The following is a 14,120-nucleotide window of genomic DNA, read 5'->3' as shown; positions in this document are numbered from 1 at the left end:
TGAACCGGACCAGAGTTTGCACAAACAGTACACCAGACCACCCCTTTCAGTTAGACTCGAGTATGGTTCACAGGTGCACACCTGAGTTCAGAAGACACGTTTACACTAGCTAAACATACCGTACTATGACGTCAAATGAACCCGGGTGCGGACCAAAAGGGCTAGTGTGAAAGCACCCTAAAAACAAAAGCTAACAACAACAAAATTTGCTAAATTACATTATTAAACTCCTGCCAACTGAAATTGCAATAAATTTGCAATGCAATTGAATCCATAACATTTTGTGTGAAACAGTAGCTAATCAGTAATATAAATGATACATTTTTTACAATAAAAAAGTCTATTTTTGGAGGAATAATAATACAAATAATAGGTTTTTGGAGTAATAATACAAAATATTCTTTCAGTAAAAAAAGATGTTAAATTATTTGTAATTTACTATCTGTTTTCTAAAAATTCTAAATAAATCCTGCATTATGTTTTTTTTTAATGTAACCCATCATGCGGCAACATCTCATCACCAACAGACAAACTACTACTACTGGATGAGCAAATTTAAAAGTACTAAAATCAACGTTAGGCTTTTTATTACATGAAATGTGAGTGAATCTTTAAAAATATCAGGAGTATCTTTGTGTACTGTAATACATTAAAACCCTTCACCCTGCACTGCATAAAAACATAATATATATGAAATTTTCCTCAAATGCATAAATCTGATTATAATTATAGCTTGAGTTAAGATTAATGCAGTTTAGACTTGTCTAAAAATCATTAAGTATGTATTGATGATTTAAGAAAACTACTTCTATATCTGTTTTTTTGATGAAGCATAAGGTCCTTCAGTATTACTGTTTTTTTATTTAGACAAAAAAACTGGCACTTTAAAGTTTGACAAAATGACAAAAGCTACATGCTGGTGTTTTAAAGTAAGTACGTATAAAATACGTATATTAATGAGGATTTCGTATCATTATTATTATTATTATTTATAATGCGACTCTTAAAGGGTTAAAGGGAAACTATTATGCCATTTTTTACAAGATGTGAAATAAGTCTCTGAGGTCTCTAGATTATGTGAAGTTTCAGCTCAAAATACCCCACAAACAGCCCCTATAAGCATTGATCAAAATTATGCCGTTTTGGTGACTGTTGCTTTAAATTCAAATGAGATTGTGTGCCACGGCCTCTTTTTAAAAGGGGGTGGAGCTAGAAACGCCTATTTGTCAACACAGCAGCAGATTCAAAACTCTAATGATGACCGGCTGCTTCTCACTCAGGGCTGCTCATGCTAATGAAGGAGAGATCAGCACTAATAGTTGGGGCTTTCCCCCTCTGATGACACATAAAAAAGGGAAAATGTCAATCAAAGTGTTTCTACAGACTCTTTTTATGAAGTGTAATTATAACAAATATAATTCACATTACATTTAAAGGTTGCCTTTAATCACAGACCATTGCCACACAACTGTGTTTATACCCCTTTATAAATGCACTTGTCAACATTGGGATATGAATATCCCGAGCTCAGCAAACGCTCAGTAATATGTTTTATTATTATTATTTACAAAAAGAAAAAAATAAATATATTTGTATATATTAGCAGCAAATAAATTAACAAACAATTTAGCTTATTAAATTAATAGCTATTAAGTTGTAAAAAAATAGAATCAAGTTATCAAATCTCATTAATCTTATCTTCACTGTATAACAGACACATTCTGATTAAAGAGCAATGAATGAATCGTTTTTTCATTAGATTATGAACGACACCTATAATGAAAAAGCAGGGAATCACACTGTTTTAATATTAATTCAAAAGTGTTTTCATGCCTAAATAAAATGAAAGCACAGAACAGACTAACATTCAAGAGCAAGAGGCGTTCCCTGGTGGTTTGGTAGTATGTGTTGTGTACATGGAGGATCGGCTCTTTAATGTTTATTGCCACCCTTCATAGAAAGATTGGAAATACGGGAAAATACCTTTACGAAATAATAGCAGGATAGAACTGTGAAATACTGAAGAATCCCGGGAAAAACAGGGGGCTTGACAGGTATGTAAATGTGATTTGTGCATAATAGGTCCCCTTTAAGAAAATAAAAGCAAATCTCAGATTTTTTATATAAATGTGGATCCCTATGCTCATAATGTTTTATTAATTTCTCAGGATCATTTGAACTCACTTTATTTATTCAATGCTAAACTGCAGCATTACTTTGCTCATCTGTGTGTACAGTTATTTATGTATGCTGTATGTGCAAACATGATGCACAAACATAAAGAGCGTTTCATTTTTTTTAAACCTACAGAGAATAAAAGAAAAACTTCTTGCAATCGTTTAGTAAAGGAACGTTGTGGGAACGTTTTAGGAAGGTTTCCACAGTGTTCACATGGATGCAGCTGTGGGAGTTGCTCGTGTTGAGTTTGCATAGCAATAGGGGAGTTTTACAAGAGCGTTGCTCTAGTGTTTTGGGGGAACGTTTGAATAACTTTTTCTTTTTTTTTTTGCTGCAAACCTAAGGGAGCCCTAGTTTTACACTTTCTCCATTGAGTTTGAAATTAATTGGTTGCATAGCACGAGGGGGAGGCTCTAGTGTACTTACAGTGCCAAAAGTGCTAACTCTATTGGAGCGCAGGGAAAACGTATGTCAAGGTGCTGAGCGGTCACAAATGTGTGAGCGTTTAGGGAGCGTTTCTGTAATGTTGTTATGGGGAAGCACTTGTGAAACTGTACGAGTCCTCGGGGTGCTGCCTTCTTGTGAGAGATGAGTATTTATGGATGGCTGAGAGAAAAAATAAATACAGCCTCCAACTATAAAACTAAGCTCTGCGGTCCTTCTGTCTCCAGCTTGCACCTTTAGTCTGGTAATGACTTATTGCACTGTTCTCAATCATTGGCATGCGTTAATTGAATGTGATTGTAACACGTGTGAGATGTAATTAACTTCTCTAATACTGAGGATTATAATAATTTCCAACCCATAAGGTAATTCTTTTTTCTGTTTTCTTTTTTTTGCAGAGTGTGGTATCTGAAGTGAGACATAAAACATTTGTGGATGTGTTTTGCAGCATTCTCTCTTTGATTTCTGTCAACAGTTAAAGGATTTGTTCACTTCCAGAATAAGAGTTTCCTGATTATTAACCCCCTCGTCATCCAAGATGTTCACTTCTTTTTTTCTTAGGGTCACAGTGTTAGCAATGTCAACGAAAATGGCTTAACATAAACATGACTGGTCTGCTGTGCCAGTAATTTGACTGAATGTGCATGCTCTCATCTGCTCATTTAATGTATGAACGGCGCAATGCAATGGATTTTAACAAAATGCTTTAACAGAAGGTTGGTTAGATTTTATCATTTTATCTAAATTTTAGTCTCAACAATAATGCTCTGTTCATTCACTAGATGAGCGCATTCATCGTTTTCAGTCACATTACTAGTGCAGCAGGCACACAATGTCATAAGACTTTAATATTAGGTTAGATTTAGGTCATGATGTTAGGTTACCAAAACTCTACGTCTAGCCAGCATCCACAGAAAATGTTATTTTGATGTCCAATAGCAATGTCAAATGACGCTGATATTTGGTGGATTTTACGTTGTGTTGGAAAGTGACCAAAATCCAACGTCTAGCCAACATTTTAAACCAACGTCATATTGACGTCAAATACTGACATTTATTCTTCAGGTTTGGCAAACAAAATCCAACATCTGATAGACGTCATAGTGATAACGTCCACACAACATCAAACTGTAACATCATTAGATGTTGATATTTGGTGGATTTTAGGTTGTGTTGGAAAGTGACGAAAATCCAACGTCTAGCCAACATTTTAAACCAACGTCATATTGACGTCAAATACTGACATTTATTCTTCAGGTTTGGCAACCAAAATCCAACATCTGATAGACGTCATAGTGGTAACGTCCACACAACATCAAACTGTAACATCATTAGATGTTGATATTTGGTGGATTTTAGGTTGCGTTGGAAAGTGACCAAAATCCATCATCGAGCCAACATCTTAAACTAACTTCATACTGATGTCAAATACTGACATTTATTCGTCTGGTTTGACAACCAAAATCCAATTTCTTTCAGCTGTGAAAGTGGTAATATGTTGGTATTTGGTTGTTGGTTATTTTAGGTTGCGATGGAAAGTGATCAAAATTTAACGCCTGTCCGATGTTTGACACTGACATCAGATTTTGACGTCAACCTGATTTTCATCTCCACCCAAAATGCAACGTCCCATGATGTTATGTTGATGCTCTGTGCTTGTCAGGGAGGACCTGTCATGTGTCAAGCTACAGGCAACAAACTACTTTCGCCTTTATTTTCATGTTCGAATTTAAGGTTTAATAATTAATGTTCGATCAAAAAGTAATTAAGGTAATTGATGAAAAACATTCAAGGATTTTTCTCCATTTAGTGGTACCAAATGGCAATTTCAACGAAACTTCAAAAGGTTCTACACAATCCCAGTCTTGGATTAAGTGTCATACCTAGCAAAATGAAAGGTCGTCTTTTGGATGAGATGTTAAACCGAAGTCTTGACTCTCTGTGGTCGTTAAAAATCCCAGGATGTCCTTCGAAAAGGAATAGGGGTTTAACCTCTGCATCCTGGCCAAATTTACCCACTGGCTTCTGTCCATTATGGCCTCCTAACCATCCCCATATTATAACTGACTTCATCAATCTGTCTCTTCTCTCCACCAATCAGCTGGTGTGTGGTGTGCGGTCTGGCAAACTATGCCTGCCGTCACGTCATCCAGAAAGCTGCACACTGATGGTGGATGAGGAGATTCCCCCCAAAAATGTGTAAAGCCCCTTGAGTGTCCACAAATGCACTATTTAAATGTAAGGAATTATAATTATAATTATAATTAAAATTATATAATCAATGATCATTTTAAGCACAAAAGCTTGAGCTGCATTGAAACCGCAAAAGTTCAAACCATTGAGCACCATATAAGTCCACAACATGAAGAAAAATATATTGCTCAGAAAACAAAACAGAACATAATTTCTTTACGACTTAATAAGCAGACCTAAAATATTACAGACTTTTTATTCTGGAAGTGAACCGATCCTTTAACTGCATGGTGGGTTGATTATATTGTGTTTGCTTTGGGCTGATCGTCGTTGTTATTGTTGCCAGGTGACTGCTTGTTGCTGCGCTCAGTCCCGCCTTTTGATGTCTCCTGCAGGAAGAGGCGTGGCTTACAAAGCGACAGAAGAATCCTGCGATATTCTCTGCGGAAGTTCTGATTGAGCAGTCCATACACTACAGCGTTCAGGCAGGAGTTAAAGTATGCCATGAAATAACTCATCACGAACAGCCAATCAGGGACCAATGGCCCGACCCGAGGTGGGTCCACTGCTACAGCCAGGCCAATCAGATTGAGCGGCGCCCAACACACAGCGAATAACACAAAAACCACAAACATGGTCAAGAAATGGCGCAACTCACTAGGACGGAGGCGTGGCCTGACATCAGTTGTGACCCGCCTCCTCACGCGAAGAACCAGCACCCAAATCCTCAGATAGCAGAAGGTAACCACAGCGATAGGAAGCAGAAAATGCACAGTCACCACTGCGATGGTGTATCCCGCACTTGTCGTCTGACTGAAGGTGCAGGAATAAACGCGCGGGTCATACGTCAGCGACCCAAGCGACAGGTTTGGAAGAATAGCGATAGCGGTGAGAACCCATACTAGCGTCAGGAGCACTAGCGTCCCAGCTCGGCCGTAGATCTTCTCGTAAGTGTTGGCTTGACAGATGAAGCAGTAGCGGTTGATGGCGATGGCGGTGATGTTGAAGATGGAGCCGATGACGCTCGCACCCATCAGGAAGCCACTGACCTTGCACTCCATCTCTCCTGGGAGCCAGCCCGCGTGCAGCATGGCATGGAGGACCAGAGGGTATGGATAGCAAACCACCAGCAGGTCGGCGAATGCCAGACTTACTACAAATGCATTGCCTAAAGAACACACAAATACAAACACACAGAAGGATGAGTTCAAACACAAGATCTCAGATATGGTGTTATGCTAAGTTCTCAGCAAATGCAAAGCAGTGTCACTTGCTCTAGAATTGTGAGAAATTTCTGTGCATTTATGACAAACTTGTTGCGCATTCTACATATTTTGCACTACCCACTAAATATTTGCCTCTACTTAAGTCAGGGGTGTCTAAACTTTTTGGGCCGAGGGCCAGATGCAAAAAAAAAACCGTCGTCCCTGGCCAAATTTTACATACATCACAGAGACACGCATACATACATATATATATATATATATATATATATATATATATATATATATATATATATATATATATAAATAAATATATATATATATATATATATATATATATATATATATATATATATATATGTGTGTGTGTGTGTGTATTATGGAGTTATTTTAATTATTTCAACTGTGTTTCTAGAAAGACTTACGTTTTTAAAATCTTGAATCTTCTCTGGGCAAATTACAGTTGCAACACTCATCAGACACTCCTATATAAATTCTCCATCAGTGAAAGGTTTCCTGTGCATAACTAGCTAGCGTAGAATTTTCTTGCACTTTATTAGCATGAAAAAACTGCTGTTGTTGAGCTGATAGAGCAGCTGCTAATTGTTTTACTTTTTGATCTCATTCGGCACCAGTGTAAAAGCTGAAGGCCTGATGTTTTGTTTCATAATGTCTTTTAATATTATATTCCTTCATTACTGCAACTGATTCCTGGCAAATTAAACAGACACATATTCCACTGACCTCTGTGAAGAAATATTCTTTGCCCCAACATGACTAAAATTTCCTGCTCTCACTGATTATTTTTTCTTTTTCTTGATTGTAACATGGCTCGCCAAAACGTGATTAACAATTATGTTTCCTTCAGTTTGTTCGGTTCGTTTTGCTTCATTACAGGAACTGCTGCCTAATTGTACATGTAGGTGCGTCATAGCGATACCCGGTGGTTATTTTTTGAATTATGTTCATTTTTGTATAGCGGGCCAGATTCTATTAATATTTATAAAAAGCCTCGCGGGCCGCCACAAAACTGATTGAGGACCGCAGATGGCCCGCGGGCCGTAGTTTGGCCTCCCCTGACTTAAGTGACTATTTAAATTGCCTTTTGGTGTAAACTATGGTGGCCGAGAGAGTTTAACATGCTGCAAACACCAGCAAAGTAAGAAAACATCTCCATCAAACTGACAACACAAGGCAAGGCAAGTTTACTTATATAGCACATTTCATACACAGTGGCAATTCTATGTGATTTGCATAAACAGAAATAAAAGAGACAAGCATAAATAAAATAGAAACAAATAATATAAAAGCAGATGAAAACAGCGTAAAGACAGTTTTTTCATTGTCCAAAACACTGCTGTATCATAATTTCTCATTTTACTCTAGGACTTCCCCATTCCGGTGATCAGGCAATTGTTCCTGTCGCTTAGGAAACGGATGCGTGCAACGCATGCAGTACAGTGAGAGCGACTCTCTTCAGATCAACACGCATGATCGCATTCATCAAATTTGCTCAAACTAAGCAGCACGGGGAAAAGTGTTAGGGATGTCCAAAATTGATATCGGAAATAGGTCTGATATCAGTCAAAAAAACTATATCAGACTGCGTTAAAAATCTCCGATATAAGCAGTCCGATTCGCTTTAAACTCCGTTAAAGCTATTCTATCCAGCAGCGTCCAGAGCCAGTGTACAAAGCCCACGTGATCACAACACTGCTTGCTAGCAAAGTCCCTTTAGGATTTAACATGCTCTTCATTCTAGGTTATGGTGTTTTACGATAGAAATCTATTGTAACAGTGGCACACGCTGACGTAATCAACAACGCCACATGTCTACAGGTTTATTCACTTCACGTCAAGCGATCTTTAAGTTACATTGTTTTGTAAACGCTGCTAAGCAACATCGTGCGAGCCTCATTTAAAAAGGTTTACGTTACAATTCGGTCATGGCATATTGTGGTTCATCCAGTGTGATACCCAATTCAACACCAGAACTTCCCACACATAAGACTTTACCTCAGCGGCCCGGTTCTGTGTGCGTGAGAAGCTCCACAGACTCGGGTGCTCTGCAGCTTCAGACTTCGGAGACACGCTGGACATCTGACTTTGGTAGTAGCTTTGAGATAAGTGTGAGGACATGCGAAGAAAAGCCTTTTACTAAATAGACTGATCCAGCTCATTATTTAGGATGACAATACATCCTCTTTTCCCAGACATGTCCTCTATTTGGGACTTAAAAAATGCATTCGACCAACATTTCTAAATCGCCTAACATGTCCCGGATTCTGCTTTCGTTTTCTATAGCTGTCATGTAAAAGGTGTTCAATGCCAAACATTTTTGCTGTTTTAATTGCCTGTTAAATAAGAATAAGAAATCATTCTGTTGCTGAGGGCCATTACAGTTTAAAAGAAAGAATGGTGTTACTTTCTGGCAGAAGGAAAATTTGATATAGAGGCATTAACATGTTTAACTCTTCTTTGAAAAGCCCAGAAAGATAAAAGTGCTCTGATAAACAGTGTCAGATTTGCACATGAGTTTGCAGTTCTGTCTTTCTTTACATTGTCGTACCTTTCCCATGTGGGCAGTAGGGTGGAATCTGTGCAATTTTATGCAAATAAAATGCATTTTGATAAATAAAATTATTCTTAAAAGTCACATTATTGTATGTGCTGTGGAGAAAAGGTGTGTTTCAATCCAGCTACTACAAGTATACTTATGTTAAGGATAATACGTGCAATATATATTATTATAAAATTAACAATGTTTTATTTTTATACGGCCATACTCTTCTTATGATACAAACACAGATTAAATAGATCTGATCATGTAAATGTTTGTACTAACCATACTGCACATTTTTATTAATTTAACATTAAACTATAACAATAACTCCTTATTTCTGCTGCCCAGTGTGACAGATATTTTTCAGCTCAAAACTGGATCAAGAATTCATCAAAAAGTTTGAACACTCAACCTTTAGCAGTTGGTCAGTATTAACCAATATATTTTTTTCTTATGTTCCTGCTCTCAGCTGTTTCAACCATTTGCTGAAGGTAAAAATTAAATAACTGAAGTGACCTTTAATTAGTATTTTGCATTTACAAATATATATTTTGTTTATTCAATTAAGATATTTTTCAGGGTCTCAATATTTATTCTTTAATTCTTTTCATATATTCTTATGTAAAACGTTCAAATTTATGCAACCAATAGTTAATAAATTGGTTGTTTTTTTTCATACTTACTGTTGCTAACTTTTGTTCTCAGTTTGATCTAGCCATTCATACATTCACTCAACGAAATAGGTAAAAGTAAAGTATTCATGATTTGTGCTGATATCGGATTTGTATCGGTATCAGTTCGTACTGAAGGCTGCAATATCGGTATCGTATCGGAAGTTAAGATGTTGTATTGGTACATCCCTAAAAAGTTTAACTGTCAGAATGGCAATTAAAGCCCTGCCTTCTAGTACAGGAGCCAATCAGCAATCGCTATATGGCGAATAAAGCCCGCTTTCTAGTACAGGAGCCAATCAGCAATCACTATATGGCGAATAAAGCCCGCTTTCTAGTACAGGAGCCCATCAGCGATCACTATAGGATGACAACTCTCCGAGGGAGGGGCTCGGACCAGACGTGAGTTTTTACAGACTTTGTGTGATATGAACATTTAGAAATGAAACTAAAGAGACAGCTGTTGTTTAATTTCATTGGTTATTCATAATATGTAATGTAATGGTAAGCGTGGCAAGCAGTTATAGAGAATTTGATGTTTCCCCATTTAAACAGAGTGCCCGAGCATACTGCCCGAGAGGCGTTTCAAAGATGGCTGCCGAGTGAAATGACTTGCCTTAAAGGGACTTTGGTATGGTCAAAGAGCTTAGAATGACCAAGAGGCGACACTCAATAGAACATTCCATTGCAACAGCAGCGCCCAGCAACAGCCCCGGATTCCGCTATTTTGGAGTGAAAGTGATCGGCCGTCCATTGGATCTCATTACTGTCGCGATGGCAAGCAGCTGCTTTGTTTTATATTTATTTATTTATTTAAAAAGCGCATTAAAGCTGAGATAAAACCTGAAAGACGACAAAACAACACTTACTATCACAATCATCAGCACTTTTAATAGTTTCTTTAACAGACTTATAATATCCTGTTGTTCTATTGGAGTTTTCATTCCAAAATGGCCGCCGCACCCTCTAGTGGCTGTTTCCCAAATTACACTAGAGTGTCGCCTCTTGGTCATTCTAAGCTCTTTGCATGGTGCTGTGTCTGTGTTGCTTGGCAACCACTTAATTGTTGCATTCAAAACTGTTTCTGAGAATCTATTGTTTGGTGGAAGAATTTATTTATTTATTTATTTATTTTAGTGGCATTACATTTCATTTGCGTTGTTTTATTTTGTCAAACCTTCCACTGTCTGTCTCAATCTGCTATATAATACAGCACAGCTAATCTGAGAATATTTAAATGAAGCAGGACTTTAAACCAATGAGAGTGCATAAATGTAAATTATTATTTTTTTTACTTCTCCAATTTAAAGCAGGGATTTTAGACAAAATATATGACACTCCCAACACTTCTTGTTGGGTCAGGGCACAGGAATAACAAATCTGTCCCTGCCCTTTGGAGAAGAAATTAATTCTTGTTAATTATGGCTACAAAAAGCAGACTCATTTCCAAAAGTCCAATAAAAATGCATGAATAATTACTTTTCTATAAAATCATGACACAATGCACCAATGCTTTTTTCCCGACACTAGAAAATAAGTCGAATATTTTTGGACACATTTTCCCCAGGCAGAATTTCCAAGAGTAGTAAAAACTCTGCATGCAATGGAATGGAAAGCAAGCAAGGAAATCTGACAACAGCATGTGAACTGTGGTGGATATATTGCGTGTCTGGAGCGTTTGCGTGAGTGTACGACAGGCTCAGGTGCAGTAGTTTTTGGACTGTGAGGTTCACGCGAAGTTCAGATCCATTAGCTTAAAAGCGGTGTCTGTGACATGAGATCTCCTTTACAGTGCTTGTGTGTGAACGTACACTGGCTTTAGCAGATGGTTTCTTGCGTGCGTGTATTGTGTGCTGCTTTGCTGGGTGCAAGATTGTGTTCCCTTTAGATCAGGTTGTATTAGCATTTTATTTAGCAGATGGAGTTCAGATGAAGTTCAACGAAATATTGAACACAAACACACACACACACTGCCACACACACACACACACATACACACACACATGCTTTACAGAACTCAGATGGGTTTTGCAATGGATACATACATTCAGTGTGTATCGATTAAATGCACCTGGGAAAAAGAATCCCTAAAAGATGATCATTTTAGATTAATTCTCCATAGCGTTTATCATCCAAATGTCTAATGCTCAATTCACACTTAATTTATTGCTCAAGATTTCCAGTCCACTAGTAGTCATTCATCTAATATATTAGCATAGATATTAGGAAAGTGCTGTATTTTATGAACAAGATAAACGGCTATGGAGCTGCACGATTAATTGATCGCAATCTCAATTGAAACACCCATGTGATTTTTCATTTTTAATAAATCGCAAATCATTTACTTTTTAAAGCTTTGACAATCTTACTTAGAGGTTTTTTTTTTTTTTTGGTCTTGATTATAGTCCAAATATTTAAACTTCCTAAATCAAAAAGCATTTACTAGACAAGCGAAAAATATTGTCTACATTCATTCATTCATTTTCCTTCACCGTAGTCCCTTTATTAATCGTGGATCACCAACTTATTCAGCATATGTTTTAAACAGCGGATGCCTTTCCAACTGCAATCCAGAACTGAGAAACATCCACACACTCAATCACACTCATACACTCAGGCCAATTTAGCTCATTCAATTTACCTAAAGCGCATGTGTTTGGACTGTGGGGGAAATGGAGCACTCGGAGGAAACCCACGCAAACACAGGGAGGACATGCAAACCCCACACAGAAACACCAACTGACCCAGCTGGGGCTCGAACCAGCAACCTTCTTGCGCTACCCACTGCACCACTGTGCTGCCCTCTTAATATTTTTATTTATAGGGTTACAAATATTCTGATTGTCACAGAAGTTCTATGATAATAGTTCATATGTAACGACTGGGGGGAGTGACACAACAGAGGGTAAGATCCAATATGCAGGTTTATTCAATGTCAGGCAAGCAGTGGTCTTCAGGTGCAAACGGGTATCTATAGACAGTCCAGAATCATAAACGATAAACAGGCAAAAGGTCGAAAGGCAGGCGGCTAAACTAGAGAACAAGGGTGACAAGGCTTAGGTCTAACACGGACAAAACAAGACAGGGAAACGCGTTGTAATGTCACAAAGATGCAAACAAGACTCGGCAAACTGGAAGCGTGAATGAGTGGCTTATGAATGGAGTGATATCAGTCTGTGACAAGGTTCAGCTGGTGATTGCAATCAGGATAGATGAATGAACAGGCGTGCGTGTTTGGGAGCAGTGCATGTATGAAAATGTAGTCCTGGGAAATGCGGAAATGTAGTTTTGAGAGTTCGTATGAGAACCAGCGATCTCTGAAAAGCGATCGCTGGTTGTGTGACATTAAAGTTCGCATATAAACACTAATTTTAGTGGTAGTCTTAAAAACAACTTGACGCTTTAACAATTACACTTTTAATATGTAATAAATATTTCAGCTAGTGATAAAACATGATGTATTTGTGTAAATCACTGGGTATTGTATTAATTAAACTTTTGACACACGGTCACCCCAGTGTGATTAGAGCATTCGGTTTGTCACGTGACCAAATTCCAATCTACGTTCCTGCAAACACGCTTGTCATAAATCACAATTTATCAGTGTTTTCAAACAAATAAAGTTTGTTTTAGGTCTCAGACATTTAAATACACATAAGTAATAGCAAAACATAACACTTATGGTTTGTAAAATACAAGCTGATGTCTATAAACAGTAATAATTGTTTTTAAACATAGTCAGACGATGTGTGTTCTTCACTGCAAAAAAAAAATATTTTCTTAGAATTAGTCTTAATTTTAGTGCAAAAATGAAAAAAAGTCTTTAAATCAAGAAGTTAAAAATATTCCCAAATTTTTAGAAAACAACATTTGCTTACATCATTAGCAGATTATTTAGCTTGCTCTAAGGAAAAACTTACTTAATTTTGGCTTATTATTTCAGAAAGCAAGACAATGTTTTGCTTGTCTAGAAAATGGTTCTTGATTTAAGAATTTTTGGATATTTGGTCTAAAAACAAAAAAAAAATCTAATTTAGAAAAGCGTTTTTGCAATGTACATTCAAAATCGCATTTAAGCTCGATTAAGCAATCTTCAGATTTGGTTATGAATCAGCTTTTAGCATCATTATTATTATTTCAAGGGTTACAAACATTCAGATTGTCTCAGAAGTTCTATGATTACATTTTATAGTTCGCATATAAACACTGATTTTAGTGGTAGTCGTTGAAACAACTTGATGCTTCAACAGTTATACTGTTAACATGCAGATATAGTTGACAAGAATCCTTTAATAAATATTTGTCACTGAATAATTCGTTTAAGAGATTAATTAAACATGCTGATTCGCCTACTGATAAAAGATGATGCATTTGAGTAAATTAAGGGGTATTTTATTACGTTTTTGACACACGATCACACCAGTGTGATTAGGGCATTCAATTTGTCACGTGATCTACTGCCAAATTTAAATCTGCTTTCCAGTAAACACACTTGTCATAAATCACAATTTATTAGTGTTTTCAAACAAATAATGTTTATTTTAGGTTTCAGACATTTAAATACACATAATTAATCGCAAAACATAACACTTAAGGTTTGTAAAACACAAGCTGATTTCTATAAATAGTAATATTGTTTTTAAACATAATCAGATGATGTGTTATTCACTGCAAAAAAAAAAATCTTAGAATTTTTGTGTTAATTCTAGTGCAAAAATCTAAAAATCCTTAAATCAAGAAGTAAAAAATATTCTTGAGTTTAGAAAACAGCATTGTTTTGCTTACACTATTAGCAGATTATTTAGTGGATTATAAATTTTGAATTATTTCTGAAAACAAGACAATATT

The 14,120-nt window shown here is 36.8% G+C and overlaps 1 protein-coding gene across 2 annotated transcripts in view; it reads right to left on the bottom strand.

Annotated features, from left to right (window-relative positions):
* Positions 1-3,022: 3,022 nt before the first annotated feature.
* Positions 3,023-14,120, bottom strand: part of mtnr1ba (melatonin receptor type 1Ba) — a 50,045-nt gene continuing 38,947 nt past the window's right edge. Inside the window, exon 2 of one of the 2 annotated variants that reach the window (XM_073922739.1) lies at positions 3,023-5,983. In XM_073922739.1, the coding sequence (XP_073778840.1) occupies positions 5,115-5,906 (792 nt within the window). In that variant the 5' untranslated portion in view covers positions 5,907-5,983 and the 3' untranslated portion in view covers positions 3,023-5,114. The remainder of the gene's footprint in view (positions 5,984-14,120) is intronic. The other variant, NM_131395.1, reaches the window with a different exon arrangement.

The sequence above is a fragment of the Danio rerio genome, chromosome 15, assembly GCF_049306965.1.
Source record: "Danio rerio strain Tuebingen ecotype United States chromosome 15, GRCz12tu, whole genome shotgun sequence".
Taxonomy (NCBI): Eukaryota; Metazoa; Chordata; class Actinopteri; order Cypriniformes; family Danionidae; genus Danio; species Danio rerio.
This window is presented reverse-complemented; position numbering and strand designations above follow the sequence as displayed.